At 39.0% G+C, this 20,066-nt stretch overlaps 1 protein-coding gene across 2 annotated transcripts; it reads right to left on the reverse strand.

Annotated features, from left to right (window-relative positions):
* Positions 1-364: 364 nt before the first annotated feature.
* On the reverse strand, positions 365-14,907 carry LOC131255843 (long chain acyl-CoA synthetase 8). 2 transcript variants are annotated; one of them, XM_058256729.1, is made up of 12 exons: positions 14,748-14,907; positions 8,724-9,328; positions 7,710-7,790; positions 7,264-7,536; positions 6,355-6,486; positions 6,084-6,257; positions 5,724-5,953; positions 4,355-4,472; positions 2,609-2,740; positions 2,393-2,527; positions 1,789-1,995; positions 365-734 (listed from the first exon to the last, which is right to left on the reverse strand). In XM_058256729.1, exons 2-12 carry the CDS (start codon positions 9,270-9,272, stop codon positions 570-572), a joined length of 2,196 nt encoding a protein of 731 aa, XP_058112712.1. In that variant the 5' UTR covers positions 9,273-9,328; positions 14,748-14,907; the 3' UTR covers positions 365-569. The 2 variants fall into 2 exon arrangements, with proteins under 2 accessions (XP_058112712.1, XP_058112713.1); XM_058256730.1 differs by lacking the exon at positions 14,748-14,907 and adding an exon at positions 11,674-11,696.
* Positions 14,908-20,066: the final 5,159 nt, after the last annotated feature.

Genomic DNA, 20,066 nt, shown 5'->3' on the forward strand with positions numbered 1-20,066 from the left:
TGAAAATCAATTTCAGAGTACCACGTTGCTGATGACCAAAACAGGGTAGTGTTGTCTGGTGATACCCTGCTTCGGGCCGATACAGCCGTATTGTATCATTTACTGAAGAAACTGCTACAAGTCGGGCATTCTCGGACATTATCCCGTTTGTATACAACTTCCACAAAGAGGGCTTTCCCACAAGCAAGTGTTGCATTGATTTTGACCGGAGATTTTCCTTTTCCGAAAACCATTTTGAAGAGCGGCCTTTTTGGCACCTATTTCAATGAGTGGGGATTAAACCAGGTTTACAAAAGGACACCCATTCACACAACATGAAATGGGGTTTGGCTCAAAAGGAGCATTTTATGCATCAACATGCACCTTGGTATCAACTGTTGTTTCCATTTTCATAACAAAATTCTCATCTACCTTCGAACAGCCCGCTTCAGAACTGAAGCAGATCAACGGGTTCCATAAAACCAAAGATGACTGATCAAACAACTTTCATCAATATGCATCAATACCAAATACTTACTTAACATTGACTTAGAAATGGGGGGAGGAAATGCAGTGACCTTTTCCTTCTATCACGCGTAGAACTTTTGGAGCTCATCTTTGAACCTGGCCTTCAACTGCTCCCTCTTCAACTTGAGAGCGGCTGTAACTAATCCCGATTCTGGTGTCCATGGATCCGGCATTAAACTGATCTTTGCTGGAATTTCAAACTTGTCAAGCTTCGCAGCTTTTGCTGCCTGCACACCACAAATAACAAGGCTTAATACTCCCATGCACCAGATTCCAACCACACGCATGCAGAAATCCACAGACATTGTACACTTCTCTCATATTTTCAGAGAGAACTGATCACCTTACAGTCAGATGTATGCTAATTTAGCATGCAGTCATATCTTTCTTACCAAGTGTGTGCCTAGGGCCTGTTTGGACGCACCTTCAAAAGGGGCCTTTCACGCCTAAATGAAGTTTTCAGCTGAACCCTAGTTCGCATTGTGCATTTGGATGCACTTTCACAAACCTTGTCTCATCCCTTGCTTGGCAAAATAGAAGCTAAGAAGCCAACTCGACAAAAACCAATCAGAAGATTGGTTTTTTGCCAAGTCAACCAAAAGAGCAGGTGTGAAAACCGCTTCCGTGGAAACCTCCTTTTGTAGAAGTGCATCATATGCACGCAGCCCCCACCTTTCCTGCCGAAATGTCAATTTCATAGCATATTTGTTTCATGTAAATGATGTCTTCCACATGAAGATCACGTGTTGAAAATCAATCCAATCCACTCATTAGGTGGGTCACACCTGTACATTCAGTCATATCAGTGTCCATCCTCTGATTTTGAGAGTGGGGCATGCCCAATGAGTGCACTGGCATGATTTTCTGCCAGGATCTTCATGTTGTGGACCACCATATACATGTATTGGATATATGCACAATGATAGCTTGTTTGGTTAGATGGCGATGCATGCTATGTTAGCATACATCCAGCTTGCTCAATTGGAAAACCCGAGTACGGTTATAAAGTGAAGTAACATGTTTTCATTTCAGAAAATTTCTCTGAATCTCTTGCATTCTTGGAATGACATTGACCTTGGGCATCTACGACCAGAAGTTTTACGCACACATCAAAGAACCAGAAGCCTACGGTTTGAAAATCCCAAAAATGGCGATTCTTCAAAATAGCCGAGGCTAATTTTTCGATGCAAAAGATCCCAGCCAATTATTAAGAGGAGACGAAAAGAGGTCTGCAATGCCATAGGTGAAGAAATGCATGCTAGATGCCTTCCGCATACTAACCTTCAAAAGTGATTGCTGGACTTCACCAATGGCTTCCTTCTTTTTGCATAAATCTGGAAAATCTTTGTACTCAATCCCAGCACTTTGAGCCCAATTTTCAAGGACCTGACGCGAGGGGACTACCAAGGCCACACAATAATTTTGGAATGGATCTGCATGTACCATGATGCTCTCCACATAGTTGCTCGTCATCAGAGCTGCCTCAGCCTGTGACCGGAGATAATTAAAAAAAATAAAAATCGATCAAAGCCACTTATATATATGCCAATGCAGTACGTGTGCATGAGATGTAAGAAGTTCATCAGGTGAGGCCATCATGAAGATGCCCATCTGGCAGGGTACACGTGCATTGTATTGGGACCTTTGATCAATCTCCTTTGACTGTCCATTTATTTCATGCACACATGGCCCAGCTGACAAGTGGACCAGCCTGAGTTTTGGGCCAAGGCATCTACATGGTGTGGTCCTCCTGATGAGGGGCTTGGATCTGACATCACCATGTTGGAATGTGTGTAAATATCAAGTACCCGGAAGTTAGCAGGATGAAATGGCTTCCCTCATATCAGTACTCTTGGAAAAAAATAAAATTAGCATCTTCACATACCTTTCCAAGCGAAATGTACTCCCCATGCTGGAGTTTCACAATATCCTTCTTTCTATCAATGATCTCAAGACACCCATCAGGGTGAAACTGCCCTATGTCACCAGTATAGAACCATCGAGTTCCCCTCTCATCCACCTGTATCATATAAAGATTACAGAATCATGAAGTAGGTAGTGGGTATTGAACCTGGTACAGAGAAAGCTTAAGAGGTCTTACTTTGTACACCTCGTTTGTCTTTGCTTCGTTTTTGAAGTACCCCAAAGATACACTGAGTCCTCCAATGACAACCTCTCCTCGAGGCATTGGTTTGTCAGAGGTCAGATACCCGCCTTCTTCCCAAGATACAAGCTGTAAGTTCAGATGGGACACATCATCATCATTGTCAACCTTGTCCCAACCATTCAAGTTTGACTTTATAAATCCAAATAAAAAGAAGAGGTGCATAGTATCAAAAGAAAAACAAGAGAGTAAATCATAGTTCTCAGAAAATAAAACAAGAGAGGAAATGAAGTTCCATTCTCATGTAATGGTTGGATCTTCAACAAGGAAACCAATTTTCTTTAAAAATAAAACTTGCTACGTTACACATCAAACAAAACAAAAAGAGTGGAAAGGAAATGAAATAACCATTTAACTCAACTTGTATCGGTATTATGATTTGATTATCTAGACCAGACAATATCTCTTTGAAAGTGGTAACATTACACCAAAAGATATATATATATATATATATATATATATATATATATATATATATATATATATATATATATATATATATATATATATATATATTTTTAAACGTTTTTTTTTTACACACGCACACACACCACCACACACTCACGCCATGGTGGGATTTCACCACCTATGGGTACTCAAACCCTCGACCAGGTGTTGAAACTCCTGAGAGTCTACCACTGGAGTAAGAGTAAGGACCCACACCAAAAGATAAATTTAACTTCCCTGTGTGAAGAAAACTCAGAATGTGAGTAGTGGGGCTAACCACAGAAATTACTTTCAAACAACAAGTGAAAAGGAAACTATCACTGTTTTAGGAAAAACACGGACACCCAGAACCAATTGATCAAATATGAGATAGAGGACTTAAAAAAAAAAAAAACCGCAATGGTGCTACCTAGAGTTTCTATGGATAATTCTATGTGAAAAGGCCCTCGGTAGGGCAGAAGAAAGTGAACTCAGCTTTCAACTGACAGAGATTGGCCTTGAAAAGATGTCAGCCAAGAAGAAGGATGTGTTGGATCAGCAGATCTTGGTAACCACAGATCTACATGCTTATATGGGGAAGTCCAAGCAGCAGCAGCAGCAGCGAATCTTGTCAGTAACGGCATGGGATAGTACCAATTGCAAACATTAACAGAAACCAATGTGTGACGAAAATATTCAACGAAGAAAGAAAAGAAAAAAAGTTGTAGAAGCAAAAAAACTCCAGCATGACACCCCACAGAGCAACACCACGAGTCTGCGAAGTTAACATCATAATCTGACCTCAACTTGCATACACTCACTGTAGGAGCCAGCGTCGACTGAAAAATATAACCTCACTACCTAAAATGAAAAATAGCCTCATTATAAGGGTAACTCAACCATATGTAACTACAGCATCCTACTCTGCCTACATATGCATATTGGAATAGGTATGGTATGCAGGTCGAGCAGTATTAAGACAATGTCAAGATCAAAATTATTCTAGGTCAACATATGCAGACTGACTAGGAAAGTTATAGATACTGGCCCCATGCATAAAAAAGTTGTCTAGTTTCCCAAAACTAGTCCGCAAATTTCTCGTCTAGGTTATCCACTTACATATTCCCTTTACATCCATCCAACAGAATCAAAAGAGAATGTGAGATTCCTCAAGAGAGAGTGAACACAGTTTACTATTCGCTAAATCCATATTCATCTCCAACATACAAAGCACCTTTCAAATGACAGATGAGATACCTTGATGTAGGAACAAGGAACAGGTGGACCCACACGACCAACAGTTGGGTCATCTGCTTCGGAAAACGCTGCACCGGCACATGTCTCAGTTAAGCCATATCCTTGTCCTATTGGAGCCCTGATGAAATCGTAACAAAATAACATGCAAACTTAGAGGGAGTCGCTTCATTAAGGAAAAGAACTGATGGGAATTTTAAAGAAACAAGACATCCCTCTGAATTGTGAGTCCAAGTGACATCAGGAGGTATCTTAGCTCAGTCCTAGTCACTGATTCAAGTTAATAATGTGCATCAACGCTACAGATGTTGCCCATTTGTTTCTTTGATTCATGATATTCATGATTGAGCATCTCATAGTTCATATTATCAGCTTCATTAAATTCACCTGGTTTTATTTGTTTCATTTCTCTGACCAGGATTTCATTGAACCTGTGCTTTGCTGTCTTCTTTTATTTCTCTGAGAAGGATTTCATTCGATGGTTCACAGTATTATCTTCATTAATTATTACCTTTTTTTTGTTTATTTCTCTGACAAGGATTTTACTGAACCTGTGCTATGTCTTCTTCCTCTTTTTTCCCTTTTCCTTTTCCTTTCTATAAGATTTGTAGTGCATATAAAAAACACAAATCTTTTATATACTTCTCCAGTAGTCAATCTAATAGTATTGCATGTAACATAGGCCTAGCAGTACTAGAACCATCAATGATTGGTGAACCAGCAGATTCATTTGCAACTCCTTTGGAAATATTACCCGAATTGTACTTCTTTCCCTTATTTCAAATCTTCCTACAGAAGCCAATAAGTTATTGGGTGTTCTTTTAATGGTTTCAGTACCAATGGGATTATTGACAGTACTCTTTTTGTTTGGAGAATGTTAATAAATTACAAATTTTCATTTCCTCCATATAAAATCTATGATGATACTTGATTAAGATCTTAGACTCTTAAACCTACTTTATTTTTTTAGCTGTTTGGGTGGGAGATCAACATAGATTTTATTCATCATTTCTAGTTTTCTTTTTGCCCCAACAATTTTATGGACTTAAAACTCCAGCTAATGGCGGTCCAATATGTGAGAATAAATTGTGAATGGTCCAAAGCAGGGGATACTGATCTGCACAAACTCATTCCCACCACATTCGAAGTACCAAACCTGCTTTGAACTACAATCCCCTATAGTTGAAAACCAATATCATATCTGAGGTTCGAAGGTAATGTGGAAATTCTGTTGTTATAAAATTTATGAGAGTAACATGCCATGTTCACTTTGGAATTGAACAGAGATAATCATATCATCACACCAGAAAGTTTAACAAATTATAAACATTTATGGGTAACTAGGGACGATGATGACAAAGATGAAAATTACCCCATGCAGATATTGATGAATCGTTGTGTATCACTAGATAGAGGAGCTCCACCACAAAGCATGAAACGAATACGGCCTCCAAGAAGAGTGCGCATCTTTTTAAAAAGGATAGCATCCCAGAAAATTCCTTCTAGTCCCCACGCCCCAAGCCAGCTTCCTTCGATAGCTGCAACTTTGCGTCTATATCCAATATTAAAGAGCTTCTTGGAAATCCCACCCTTCTCCTCAACCTACAGATTAAGAAATAAGTATGGCAAAAAGGAAAGAATATAACATCTCAATGCAGTAAGTCATATGCATGAAATAGTAGCATAAAACAAAATGTGACCGCTTTTATGTTTATGGTCATCTAGTTCAGACCTTTTTCAATACACCATCTCTAATACGATCTAATATAGCTGGAACGGCCGCCAAAAGGGTTGGTTTTAACACAGAAGCATCTCCCTTGGTTCCTTTCTTGATCTTATTTGATGTATCGGTTAAAGTCAGTGCAGAACCGTAACCTATTGCGCAGCCTGCACATAACATCACAGACTGGACAAACAAAAAAAATCATTTGAATAGAACTAATATGGGAATAATTAACTTATATTTCCAGAATATCATAGAAGAATGGATTCATGTACAGGACCTCAGCTGCCAGTTCAAAAACATGAGCTAGGGGCAGGTACGCCAAGTAAACATCATTGCTGCCTATTTTGGGAATGATCGTCATAACTGCAGCTGCAGTTGCCACAATGTTTCCATGAGTCATCATGACTCCCTACAGTATCAAACATGTAAAACCAAATTAGAGAAATTTGAGGTAATGCAGCTTGAGTCATGAACACGCCTTCATAGGCTTAAAAAATTATGGAGAAGCAAAGACTCTATAGCACATTTTTCCAAGGGTCCAATTTTGTGTGGATGTGCAAGAAAATGCACGGACAAGTTTATATACATGCTTATGAAAGCTTGTGAATCAACCGAGTAACTGTCAGCCAAGATGACATAGAAATAACACTCATGATGTGTGTACGTGTATTTCCATGTTCACACAAACATAATAATGCTAAATATAGAAAGCATGCATGTTCAGGATATCATATGAGATGCTTGGTCCAGAGAAACAATGTTTTTCTGCTCAAACAAGAAATGGTAGCCGTGGGACATAACTTTCATTAACCTAAACCATTAATCTGGTGGACAGACATGTTCCAATATTTCCCCCATCAAGTGATCCTAAAATGTACCATTGCAACCAATGATTCACAATGAACTGGCAAATTGGAATGTAAGAGTTGTCCGACAAGGGAGATTTTGGGGATTTTCTCCCCTGCACCAGAATGACCACTGCAGTACAGTTCTTCATACTGTAAAAAAGCTCGATGAAGAAAATATACCTCCTCACATGTTCAGTTATGTACATGTCCTCATTCTTTCTTATTACAATAGTGTTTGCAGTTTTGAGTGAGGTGACTGCAATGCAATGATTGAGATCTGTGTAATGAAATCTGCTGGGCCATCTATAAGGATGCATGAAGAGAAGGGCAAAGCTAACCTTAGGTAGCCCGGTACTGCCACTTGTATACATAATGACAGCAGTATCATTCTTGGCAGGGAGTCTTGGATGAGCAGGAGTTTCTTTCCCAAGCCTTACAACCTGAGAGAAAGATGATACAGTCCACTGGCTCGTACCGGTGGAGAGATTGGAATCAACTGGAGTTCCATCATCTTCGAAGTAAACAATGTACTTGATACTTTCCAGGCTTGAGCTAACCGCTTCTATTTTTTTCAATTGCTTTGAATCACAGATCAGAGTTGATACTTGTGTCTGTCACACAGGAAAGGCTATGAATCAGATGGGCCACCACCCCAGTAACAACAGTCCAGTGATGCATTTTTCTTGAGAAAATCATCAAAATCACAAGCTTGTTTAGATCCCGTGGGAGGACTGGCATAATTTAGATCATCTGTAAATGGGATAATGGACAGAAACATTCTCACCTCATTGAGCGAGTGGATGAGAGCATCCTCGCCCAGAGAAGCATAGATGGTCACAACTGTAATATTTTGACGGAAGCATCCCTAAAACAAGAAACCAGAGACAAAAGAGGGTTAATTTGCATTAAAACAATCCTCAATGTCACATAAATAAGAAGATCATTGTAGAGCTCCATTGAACATTGTCAAGCTTCAGACTCTAAAAAGGTGATTCGTGTACAATAGCATTGAACTTAATGGCTCAAAATGGTTTAAAATCAAGGGCTCAAAATTATCATATATCAGATATGTAACATATCAGCAGGTCACTGATAATGATAGTTCAGCATTCTTTTCAAAGAACCCCACGACAATATAGTACATTGGTGTATTGTATCAGTATCCTATAGGTCTTTCATCTTAACATTACAGACGAGAAGTAACAAATTGATGCAAGTATATCTCCGTAGAGAGAGAGAGAGAGAGAGAGAGAGAGATCAAAACAAGCACTGTATGTATGCTTCCATGTACAGTTCCGTAGATCAAAACAAGCACTGTATGTATGCTTCCATGTACAGTTCTGTCCTTCCCACTGTGTCATGCATGTAGGATGTCTGAGTCATGCAAAAGAATAGGCCAGACCATGAAGCTCACCGGCCATACAAATCAGGCCAAGCCATTCATTAGGTGGGCCACACCTGTACGTTGAGCTAGACTGTCAGATGTCGAGTTTGACAGTGTCCCACAATATAAATAGACCAGCCTGATTTTTGTCCTAGGTCTAGGTGATCTCACGGTGTGCTTGTGTGGCCCACACTACAAGTACACCAGCTTGATTTTCATCACAGGTGATTGCATGGTGTGGTTCCACCTTTTTACGAGTCGGATGTTTTATACAAGTGTCACATTGATTGGAAAGAGAAGGCTTATTTATGTGGAAGTTAGCAGACTGGTTGTGTGATCATTTCCCATATAAGCAAGTCAACTGGACAGCAGAGATGAACAACAATTGCATAAATGAGAGATTGGGAAAACCACCTGAAAGGCAATGAGCCATTCTGCTCTCGATTCAGAAAAAATTGCAGCGCGGCTATCTGCACTGACACCCAATTTCACTAGACCAGAAGCAAAATTGCAAGCATGATCAAATCCTTCTCTGTATGTTTGCCATTCATACTCCCCCAGATGAAGCTTCTCAAATTTCCTCCCATCTTTAGCAGTCACCACTTCCCTGCTAATGAGCTTCCGCGATCCAACAAATCGATCCTGAGCATACTTTGTGCAAGATTGCTCAAAAAGGGCTGCCATAGTCGTGGCACCATCCCAGGGAACTTCGATCAATTTAGAAAATCTGTGGTTGCGCATAGTAATACCTGCCTCTCCCCCAACATCTACTTGCACTCCTCTTTGCTTAACCTTTTTCTTCCCCACTAATATCAAGGAAAGCAATAAAGGAAGAACAAGGCCAAGGATAATTGCACCTACAACCCCATATATCCCAAAATCTTTTACAAAGCATAGGCCATAATCTTTAGCCAAGCTTTGAAGCCATGGCAAGCTCGTATGGCTTCCCTCGCTGTCCCCCATGATGCAGAGTTATAAAGTCACAGGTGCATGTTTTGAGACGTTCACCAAATATAATTCTGAAATAAAAGGTCAACATAAAGAATGATAAGGCTATGCATGCATAAAGAAATGGAATACAAGAGGCACTAGACCACCTGCCATTTAAGTGAAGTAATAGATATGAACTAAAAATACGTGGAAGAGAACAATAGCTGCCCCAATGATAAGTTATCCATGAAATGCCTAAAACAACAAAATCAGTTTCAACACACAAATGGATTTGAAATGAGTCATTAACTCAATAAGAATCATGAAATGATGATAGTTGGAGAATCAAGAAATAACAATGATCAAGCGCATAAAATCTCTACCATATATAGTACCAGTAGCTTTGGACATTTTTGCCGTCACAATTAGTCTTCGCGACTAGTGTTTGAAATATCAGTATTGGGTTACATATCGTAACCTTAGGATATGGACACATATCGGTTATCGCATGGGATATATCGTTTGTATTGTGTATTGTATCGTTGTTGTTGGAAACATGGGGAAACATTGGGAAATTGGTCAAATTTTTCAATGAAACTTCAGTGATTGTTAGAAAAAACATCAATACACACTTATAAATCAAAACATTACAACAAACAAGTGCATTTAATAGGTTCTCTTTGTATGGGGTCCTAATCTATATGATGTCTAACTGAATTGATGCAAGTGTATTCAAAGTCTATTTATATAATTTATAAATGTAAGAAGATGTGCGGAAACACAAGCAATACATTCAAAAGCAAAGAATCACTAGATCACGTTACATTCATGTTTGAAAACAAAGATTTTAACCGATTTGTGAGAAATTGGGAAGTTCTGATTTTTTTCAATTTTCCGCGACTCGGCCCATCTCCTCCAAATCTTGAAATCGAAGCTCTCAATCTATGATTTTTCATGGAAAACATTTTAAAAAAATATGGATTTGTAACAATTTGACACTGATTTAACATGATTTACAAAAAAAAAAAAAAGTATCGAACATCAAAAATGCTCACCGATCAAAAATGTGGAATATATCCCGCTAGTTGTGTGTTTCGTATCGCACAGGTGAGATACAAGATATATCAGCTGATATCATCGATACTTACAACACTATTTGCGACATTGGTTGAGGGTAAATTTGTCGTAAAAATGTATCCGCTTGGTAGGGAATTTGTGGTGATTTTACCACACAATTTGTATAACTTTATGTAGCCTGCACCAACCTCTCCTCTTTCCCAATTAGATGCACGAAACGTTTAATTAGGGAGACTATGAGACAAAGGCTTTGTAGGGCCCACCCCAATGAATTTGTGACACCACTCTATACATCTATTGTGTTGGCTTGTGTTAGGAAGTTAGCCAAAAAATTAGACAGATCAGGAACTAAAGTAGGCCACCTGGAAACGATGTGGATGGGTCAACCATTGTTCCCCCTCTCTTTCTCTCTCTGCGCAACACACACCAACATGCACCCCTACCTTTCCATTCACCTCTCTCCCTTTTTCCTCTTCCCTCCAAATCTCTCTCCCTTTTCTCTATATATCCCCTCCTCGCTCCACATGTATTGCACGTGTATGAATATTCTCTTGAGATTGGGAGAACTGAAGGCAAATAATATCCTTCTAACCCGAAGCATACAGGACAGTCAATTATGACAATTACATAATTTGTGCACCTACATAACATGGAAATCAATCCTCATTGTCAACAAATTGGAAGTAAAAGAGTGATAGATAAAAACAAAAGGGAAAGGAAAACAAATATGTGAATTGATGTCACTATTTAGTATTCGCACAGGAAGGAACCCAGTAGGTTTGATTGGTACTCATGAATATTCCCACTGATCTCTTATACGCTGAAACAACTTACAAGATTCATCTGTATAGTAGCCCGTCCTAATTTAGCAACGAATGCTTATCAAAAATTTTGCAAGCTTGTTAAGGATCAAATGATTAACGATCTTGAAAATGTTACATGAAATGGGGTTATACGAAGTTGTACATAAGGGTAGTTCAGTTATTTGTTGTATTTAAGAGTAGTTTAGTTATTTGTTGTAGTTTTTATTTGCATATAGACTTCAGTGCTCTCATCAATGAAGCTACATCACAGTTTGTTCTCTCAACCTTTCTTTGCAAGCTTCAGAAAAGATGAAACAAACAGGGACAGAATAACCTATTTAAGAAATGAAATAACAAAAACATGGCTATGCTTAAAGATACATTTGGGTGTACCCAAAATCACAGGTAGAACAGATAAATCATCCATTATATTATGCATATGGGGCAGCGGCATTGTGAGGGATGGTTTTCCCGCCTTTCCTGCCCCACACCAATATCCATTTTGTTTGAGTTCCTACTTGAAAAGTAATTGATATTAATTTGATGAAAATCACCCGCTTGTCATGCCTTTTTGGCATCATCCGCAGAGAAAATCATCCCACTTTTCCCAACTTTCTGGGGTCATCCATAAATACCCAGGATTAATGCTAGTTTGTGGCTGAATCAATGCATGTAAAAACATGTTGATAGGAAAAGGAACCAATAACAAGTTTTGTGAATAGAAAAAAGAACAAGGAAAAAAGATAAAAAAGAAGTAAGCAAAGAAATGAAACACCAATATCTATAATTCCCATATACAGATATGGACACGATGCTGGAAGTGAAAATAGGATTTTGCATTTCCTGAAATCCAGGAAATATCTGGGACAAAGCTATGGTGTGACGAGTACAATGATGATGATTGCTAAAATCCAGGTTATAGACACAGATATGGATAGCTCATTAGTACATCAATACCATGAGGAAATCATTAAGAGTTTAGAAAATAATGGAATGAATAGAATTGTAATGATATGGTTAAACCACATCCACCAAGTATCTATCAAGTCCCTAATAGTATCGGTATTGTATACTGTCAATACCATTAACTCCATGCATATATGAATATCTGGATATCATAGATAATACACACTATGGCTGCCTTAGGCCTTTACAGGTGGGAGGGATACCTTTCTACATATCAATATTGGCAATGTATCATGGCCGTTGACCAACTTGAAACACTCTGGATATTGATTTGGGACAGAAGAGGAGGACAATGGATCCTGTGTAATGCAATTCCAAAAATCTGTGGCTGCCACAACACACAAGGAAATGGAATACAATCTTTTCCACCAAAATATCCTTTCTGCTTGCAATTTGGGTACAACCAAACACACCCTTCAGATTACTTCACATGATTTTGATTTTTAAAAAAATGTTAACACACTGAGGAACCTATTAAAAAGAACATGAGTGCCATCTACATTGCTCTAACCATCATGTTTCATGAGCTCGTTTGGATTCATGGAAAAAGAAGAAGAGGAGGAAATGGCATTTCCCATGAAACTGCTGTTTTCGAGAAACTGTGGGAGCAGAAAAGTTGTTCCCCTAATTGTTTCTCGACAAGATTGTCTTGAAAAATTTCCTCCATTTTCAAATATATTATTTGTCTAAGTGGTGGTCTTTGTTTATTAAGTTTTACTTGAAGATGGAAGGTGGCACAGGCATTGATGGTGGATTGTGGCACATGTGGGGCACTTGAAGACGGTTGGTTGCAAATGTGGCTAACATGTGGGGCACTTCGTAGAGAGATGGTTGTTTCCTCTCCATTTCCTCAAATTCCTGCAAATTGCATTTCTTAAGTATTGCCAAGGACATGAAAATCATTTTCCTGGAAATGGAAATGCAAATGAGTGCTTTCAGGAAATTCACAAAAACAAACAATGGAAACATTATTTTCACAGAAATGATGTATGCTCAGTTCACATTTTGAATGAATCCAAAAATGCCTTAAAATAAAACAGATCAAATCAATTAAAAACAGCACAAAGAGGGCAAACCAAGCCTCAAATTCACAACTATATCATTGGAGTTGTTTGGTTGCATGAAAATCATAAAAAGGCTGGAGGGATACTTTCTCATCCTGAAATTAGATTATCCTAATCATGTTTGTGTGATGGGATTATGTATGGTTCAAAGAGGGGGAAACACAATCAATGGCTGGAACCTTCTAAATTTTCAGAAAGTAAAAAAGCCATTATGAGGAAATGCTTGCTGTGAAAACAACAAACCAGCTTTTATGAAAGAAAGGCTATGGGCTTTATGGAGGAAAGCCTTTCCAAGGAGAGAGTGTTTCCAGTCATCCCAAACAGAAAAATGGTCCGAGTTACCATAAGTCATCGTTTCTACTAAACCACATGAGACTACATTGAGGAACCATGGAACCAAACAATGGAATTCTACATTAATTCTACATTGTGAGTGTGTGTGTGTAGAGAGAGAGAGAGAGAGATTTTGCACGGAAGAAGAATGCAACTACAATTCACATGTGCCATGATATTTAACAGTGAGGACCATTAAGCGATACAGGCTGTAACGGTCATTCGGAAGAAAGTGGTCCGTAACGGCCCTTAATGGGCCAATACAGTCCCCACAACGGTCTGAAACGGGGCAGATACATTTTCTTGCTCTGAAAAATTTGTTAACCCTACAGGGCAGTAACGGCCCGTATTATAATGGCCATAAGGGCATCGTTATGTCCACTGTTACCATTATTAAATACCTCACATTGCACACACCTTGCATATATACCTGTGATCAGTACCGTTTATTCGGCCGGCCATCTTTGTGCAGAAGGCCTAGCCCTATAAATAAATAAATAAATAAAAGACTATAGAAGCCATCAGATTGGAGCTGTGCAACTGGACAAATCAAAAAGGTTAGGATCATCCAATTGCCCCGATCTTTGGGTAACGGCCCATCCATGTGACTACCAGCTAAATTCCAACAGATCATATCTTTTCAGCGATTAGAGACCAAAAAAAAAAAACCTATTTAAAAAATGACAGAATTCACTCTGATCAAAATGAGATTAACTAATTTTAGTTTATGATAATTATGTATTAGAGATCTTGATCTTCAATACAGAATGAGTTGATTTTGAGAATAATTATGTATTAGAGATCTTGATCTCTAATACCTAATAACTGTTAACTAAAATGAGATCAAATCATTTTTATAGAAAATGATTTTCTTGGCAAGTATTTTTAAACGACTTACTAACGAAATAAATAAATAAAAATTCAAATTATCATATCAGTGAAATTTTTTAGCTGGAATTTATATCAATAAATAACAGATAATACAAAACCTCAACTTGAAAACTAGAAAAATGATTATATCTGTAACTTTTTTGCTGAAAATTGGAATATTTAAGTCATTAATAATAAAAGATTACATCAAAAAATCACAAAAATATACAGAGATAAAACCTAAATTCTGAAAATTCAACGAATTTGAACCTTTTTTTTATTATCGTTCAAGGTACCCAAAAAAGGAAAAAAAAAAAACACATATTTTCAATGGAAAAATACGAAAATGCTACTCTGGTGAAAGAAGAAAGGAAATGAAACTGGATTATAGCTACCTATAGAAAATCGAGAGATATCGAGAGGTTATTATCGTCTTTTCTTCTTCTTCTTCTTCTCGCTTCCTTTTCTTCTTTGCTGAACGTGAAAGCAGGCGATCGCAGTGCGAAATGAGAGAGAAGGTCGCGTAGAGATTTTAAAGGTGGAAGGAAAGAGGAGTTACAAAAACAGCTTCGTTTCAAAGAAAAACTACGAAAATGCCCCTCCTCCCGCCACAGAACCGCGCTAGTCTGACTCGCATCTACCGCTAACCGACCGGCGCGTGGAGCACGTACAAGCGATTCACGCCGTCCATCAGGTGTTTTTTCTCCTCTTCGGACGCGGATTGCGTCCTAACCAGGCGGGCAGGGCTCTGTGGGGCCCACAGTGATGTAAGAGTTTTATCCACTCCTTTCATCGTTTTTCTAATATCATTTTAAGGTACGGGATAAAAAATAAGCAGATCCAATGGACCACATCAAAGGAAGCTGCAGTGATAATGACACCCACCGTTGAAAACTTTCTAAGGGCCACCGAGATGTTTTTTTACCATCCAACCTATTCATAAGGTTATACAGACGTGGATGAAGTGAAAACACAAATATCAGCATGATCCGAAACTTTTCCAGCTCCCAAGAAGTTTTAATGGTGGAAGTTCACTCCCCTCTTTGTGGTCCACTTAAGCCCTGGACCTGCCTCAATTTTTAGACCATACCTTAAAATGATATAATAAAAACGATGAACAGAGTAGATAAAACATTTAAATCAATGTAGGGCCCACAGAGCCCTGCCCGGACGGATTACCGTCCGTGCGCTCTTCACCCTGGAAGGCATAAATCAGGTCGGTGAAAAACTCAGGTACATCACATCGCAAGGTTGAGTTGCGATGGGACGTCCACCATTACCTAAATGTGGGCCCATTTTGATCAATATATGAAATCTAATCCATTCATCTGGCGTGAATCACTAGGATAAAGCAACTATCCAAAATTCACGCTATTCTAATATTTAGGTGGGCCACGCCAAGTTAATTTAGAGATTTTCGGCATGATTTTACACTGCTCCCTGTTTTAAGGCCGTTTGTGAGCTTTGGATCGAGGCCCAACATGTTATGGGTGGTAGTCCTGATGGACGGTGTGGATCTCATGCGCGTAAAGTCGTTCCGCAATAGAAGCGGTAGGCCCGGCCCTATAAACCTACACGCAAGTACGCCAGCGTTTTCCCCTTCCACGCACGTATCCTTGCTTGCATCCGTGCCAACTTGGTAAGTCTGTAGGACATCGGACCGTGCGTAAGGTGGGACCCACTTGGAGAAACTCAAGACGGTCAGATTTATGGAGAAAATGAACGGTCTAAAAAGACTTGGTAATAAGAATCCATCTTTTCCCAGCATGTGGGCCTACACGATGGACGACCGGCTGCTTTTTCTGTCCAGATTATCTACGCTATATATACCATCTGATATACGAGTCAGATGTTCGACGCATGTGACAGTGGCACGTGTGTCCGCGTACCATGGTGCGTGTGGTTCCAGCGACATGTAGTAGGGAAGCGGATTGCAACCTGCCCCCGCCTGGCGGGAATTCGGTCCGGGCTGGGGCTCTGTGGGGTCCACCGTGATGTCTGGGTTTTATCCACGCCGTTCATCCATTTTTTCAGATCATTTTACCATGTTAGGTAAAAAGGTTTAGATAGATCGAATGGTCAAATGGACCACACCGCAGGGAGCAGTGGTGATAATGATTCCACCATTGAAATCAGGGCCACCGTGATCTTTATTTGTTATCCAACCCGTTCATAAGGTCACGTACACCTGGATGGATGAAGGGAAAACACAAATGTCAGCTTGATGAAGAACTTTTGCAGCTTCCAGGAAGTTTTTAATGGTGAGCGTTCAATCCCTACACTGTCGTCTACTTCAACGTCTTATTTTTTTAATTATATCCTAAAATTATCTTTTAAAATGAATTGAGGGTGTGGACAAAACTTGAGCTGGCATCGAGTCGAGTTGACATACTTTAACATGATTTTAAATAGACATGACCCGAACTAATACTGAGTTTAACATGCTGGTCTAATCGAAGTCCCAATATGGCTTATATTAACCTAGACTAAGGGCCTATTTGGCCGGGCGAATCCCATGGGATTAGGAGGGATGGGTTGGATTTTAAGGTAATGATGGTGGTGTCAGTGGATTAGTTTAAGATTTGTGGGATTGCTATATCCGGGATAAATTCACTGGGTCTGTTTGGCACGCCCGCCATATCTTGGCATTTTACCTTCCAATCCATCCAACCCAGGAATGGGATCAATTTTAAAGTAATGATAGAGATGTCAGTGGATTGTTTTAAAATCCATGGGATTGCTTATATCCCGGGACAAGTTCACTGGGCCTGTTTGGCTCGGGATATGCATATCCCGGGATATTGCGATCCCATCCCTCCTAATACCGTGGGATCGGTCAGGCCAAACGGGCCCAAAGTCCAACTCAGTCATAGGTACAAAGTCAGATAAGGTGCATTGGGTATACGCAGGCTGACGTTACAGCTCAGAACCAAGTGTACATGTGGGAATTATGGTCTCCTCGTCAACAACACGGAGTCTCATGTTTGAAACTTCAAATCTGAATTTTCTTCCTTTCGGTTTTTTTTTTTTTTTTTTGTTTTTTTTTTGTTTTTTGTTTTTTTTGTTATATATATATATAAGTTTAGTTTTAAATCAGGTCAAGTCAGTACTGAGTTAGACTCCGGTCAAGTGAATGAGCCCAAAAATGGAAGTGGATTGGCTGGTGGACCACACACCACCGAACTAGCTGGTGTGTGTTGACATCACCAAGTTCCATGTGTCCCACCATTTGGGTATGTGTTATATCCAAACTGTCCGTCCATTTGGTGAGCTCGTTATAAGCTTGAGCCGAAAAATAAAACAGATCCAAAGATCAAATGGACCACACTCCAAAACACTAGTGAGCTATAGTAACGAGAGATGTATATCAAGAAAGAAAATTGTTTTCTTTTACCATGCCTGCTAAAGTTTTAGATCATGGTAAAAGTTAGGGCAAGGGGATTTCATGGGATGAGAACTCATGAGAACCGCAGTGCAGCTGGGTTGGTAGTGAAACAAGAATGCTTGCCGTTGAGAATTTCTTTAGGCCAACTGGAGTGTTCATTAGCCATCCAACCTATTTATAAAGGCTTGTAAACCAGAACAAAACGAAAACACAAATATCAGCTTAATTCAAAATTATTACAACTTTAAAAAGTTTTAAATAGTAAGTATTTGATCTTTGCTATTAATCATTTACTGTAGTATAGTCTACTTAAATTATAAATGTGCTTTATTTTCTGACTAATGCCCTAAAATGAGTTAGAAAAATAGAGATGGACAACATAGATAAAAGCACATGTATCACGGTGAGTTCCCACAATGTTGCCACCATTGCTTCAAGGTGAGTGGGATCCGTAACCGTGGGGCCCATCATGGGGTATGTGCCTTTTATACAGGCCCTTTAATGTAAGTGGGATCCTGACAATGGGGCCTACCATCATGTATGTGTCTTATATCTATGTTGTCAGTTCATTTTTATAGCTCATTTTAAGGCATGGTATAAAAATTGAAGCAATTGAAATCTCTAAGTAGACCATAATATAAGAAGCAGTGATTATCAATCATAAAAAACTTTTCATGAGCTATAAATGTTTTGGATTGGGCTGATATCTATGTGGTCTCTTCATCCATGCCTTTGTGACCTTATCAATAGGTTGGATGACAGATAAATATTCTAATAAACTCACAAGATTTTCAACACAAGGTCATGAGTTAGAGTACTCATTGTGGTGAAAAACCACTATGCCGTGAGTGCATGGGTGTGTCGGGGTGTGTGTTAAAAAAAAACATTTGGTGGGCCCATGAAGTTTTTAATGGTGGGGATTCAATCACGACTGTTTCCTATGATATGGTTCACCTAAGATTTGAATCTTCATGCTCTAAAAAAAGCTATCAAAATAGATAGAGTTGGTTCTCAGTTTATTTTTGGTCACATGTGGTGTGTGGGCATAGCAGAACTGATTGTGCGGTTCAATTCAAATTGAACAACTTTGACCCCAAACATCGAGATAACAAATATGTGAAACGCGATCATATATGATCGAGACGTGAGAAAATTGGTCACCTATTCAATCACGCACACAATTTTTGTTATGAGACGAACATGCAACTTTCAGAGGGTGGAGTTTTTCCTCCAAACATGAGTTGCACTATGCCTTCTATGCAAAAGTACAAACTTTTGTTATATTAGGCAACCATAAACAATCACCAAGAAAAAGTAATACTCACAATCAATTGTGGGGCAAGCCTTCCATATAAAAGGACTTTTGGTCTACCAGTCAATCAGAAACAATCGTCGAGAAAAAAGGAATATTGACAATCGACCGATGGGCAAGACTGCAACTAACTTTCTTAAATGAAGAATTGTTTGTACTGAAATAGAAAGTCTTTTTTCCTTTTTCGGGTTAGCTTGTTAGTACACCTACCGTCGGTTCACACTTCACTGTTCGCCACCCCCACTAGGGATTGATATCAAGACCTCAGTGTTGAAACAAGGTATCTTTCACTCAGTCTACCACTTGAGCTATGGATCAAGGTGTAAATAGAAATAGTCTAAGGTACGAGCATAGGCTCAAATTATAACTAAAGATTACGGTTACAAATTATTACTAAACCTAAAATAGGAATAAAGTTATGATAAATGCTTCTTTATATTCTTCTGACAATTTCTCTTCTCTCAACCGCTTTCTCCTTTGCGCTTCTCCTATGTTGAGATAACATGTACTATTCTTATGTAAAAAGTATTTCCAATATCTATAAAGATCTTTCATGTGTTGTATCCTCTTTACGTAACAACAGATGTTGTTCTTCAATTGGTTATTCTAAAAACGACAAGAAATACGATATTATATATGAATGGTGTGGATGTAAGGCCGTACATCACAATAGGCCCTATAGTTAAGGATCTTACCTACCTGGGTTGGATCCGGGGTTGTACCCAAACCTTGACAGGATGGTGCAGGGTTATAGCACATTACAGGAAACAGCGGTGATAATGACACACACCGTTGAAACCTAGCAAGGTAAGGTACATTTGGATGAATGCAAAAAACAAACATCACCTTCATACAAAATTTATGTGGCTCTTAATAAGCTTTAATGACTGACATTTAATCCCCAATGTGTGGTCCACTTAAGTCTTGGATTTGACATATTTTTATGCTTGTATCCTAATATTATATGGAAAAATAGATGGACAGCGCTGATAAACCCGTACATGACGGTGGGTCCCT

This window comes from Magnolia sinica, chromosome 9 (genome assembly GCF_029962835.1).
Source record: "Magnolia sinica isolate HGM2019 chromosome 9, MsV1, whole genome shotgun sequence".
Taxonomy (NCBI): Eukaryota; Viridiplantae; Streptophyta; class Magnoliopsida; order Magnoliales; family Magnoliaceae; genus Magnolia; species Magnolia sinica.

What these genes read in the sequence shown, in the direction of transcription:
- LOC131255843 (XM_058256729.1), bottom strand. Translation starts at nt 9,272, where the DNA reads ATGGGGGACAGCGAGGGAAGCCATACGAGCTTGCCATGGCTTCAAAGC. An exon ending in AGTACATTTCGCTTGGAAAG is followed by an intron (nt 1,996 to 2,392) that starts GTATGTGAAGAT and finishes CTCCGGTCACAG; the next exon opens with GCTGAGGCAGCTCTGATGAC. An exon ending in TCCAGCAATCACTTTTGAAG is followed by an intron (nt 735 to 1,788) that starts GTTAGTATGCGG and finishes TGTGGTGTGCAG; the next exon opens with GCAGCAAAAGCTGCGAAGCT.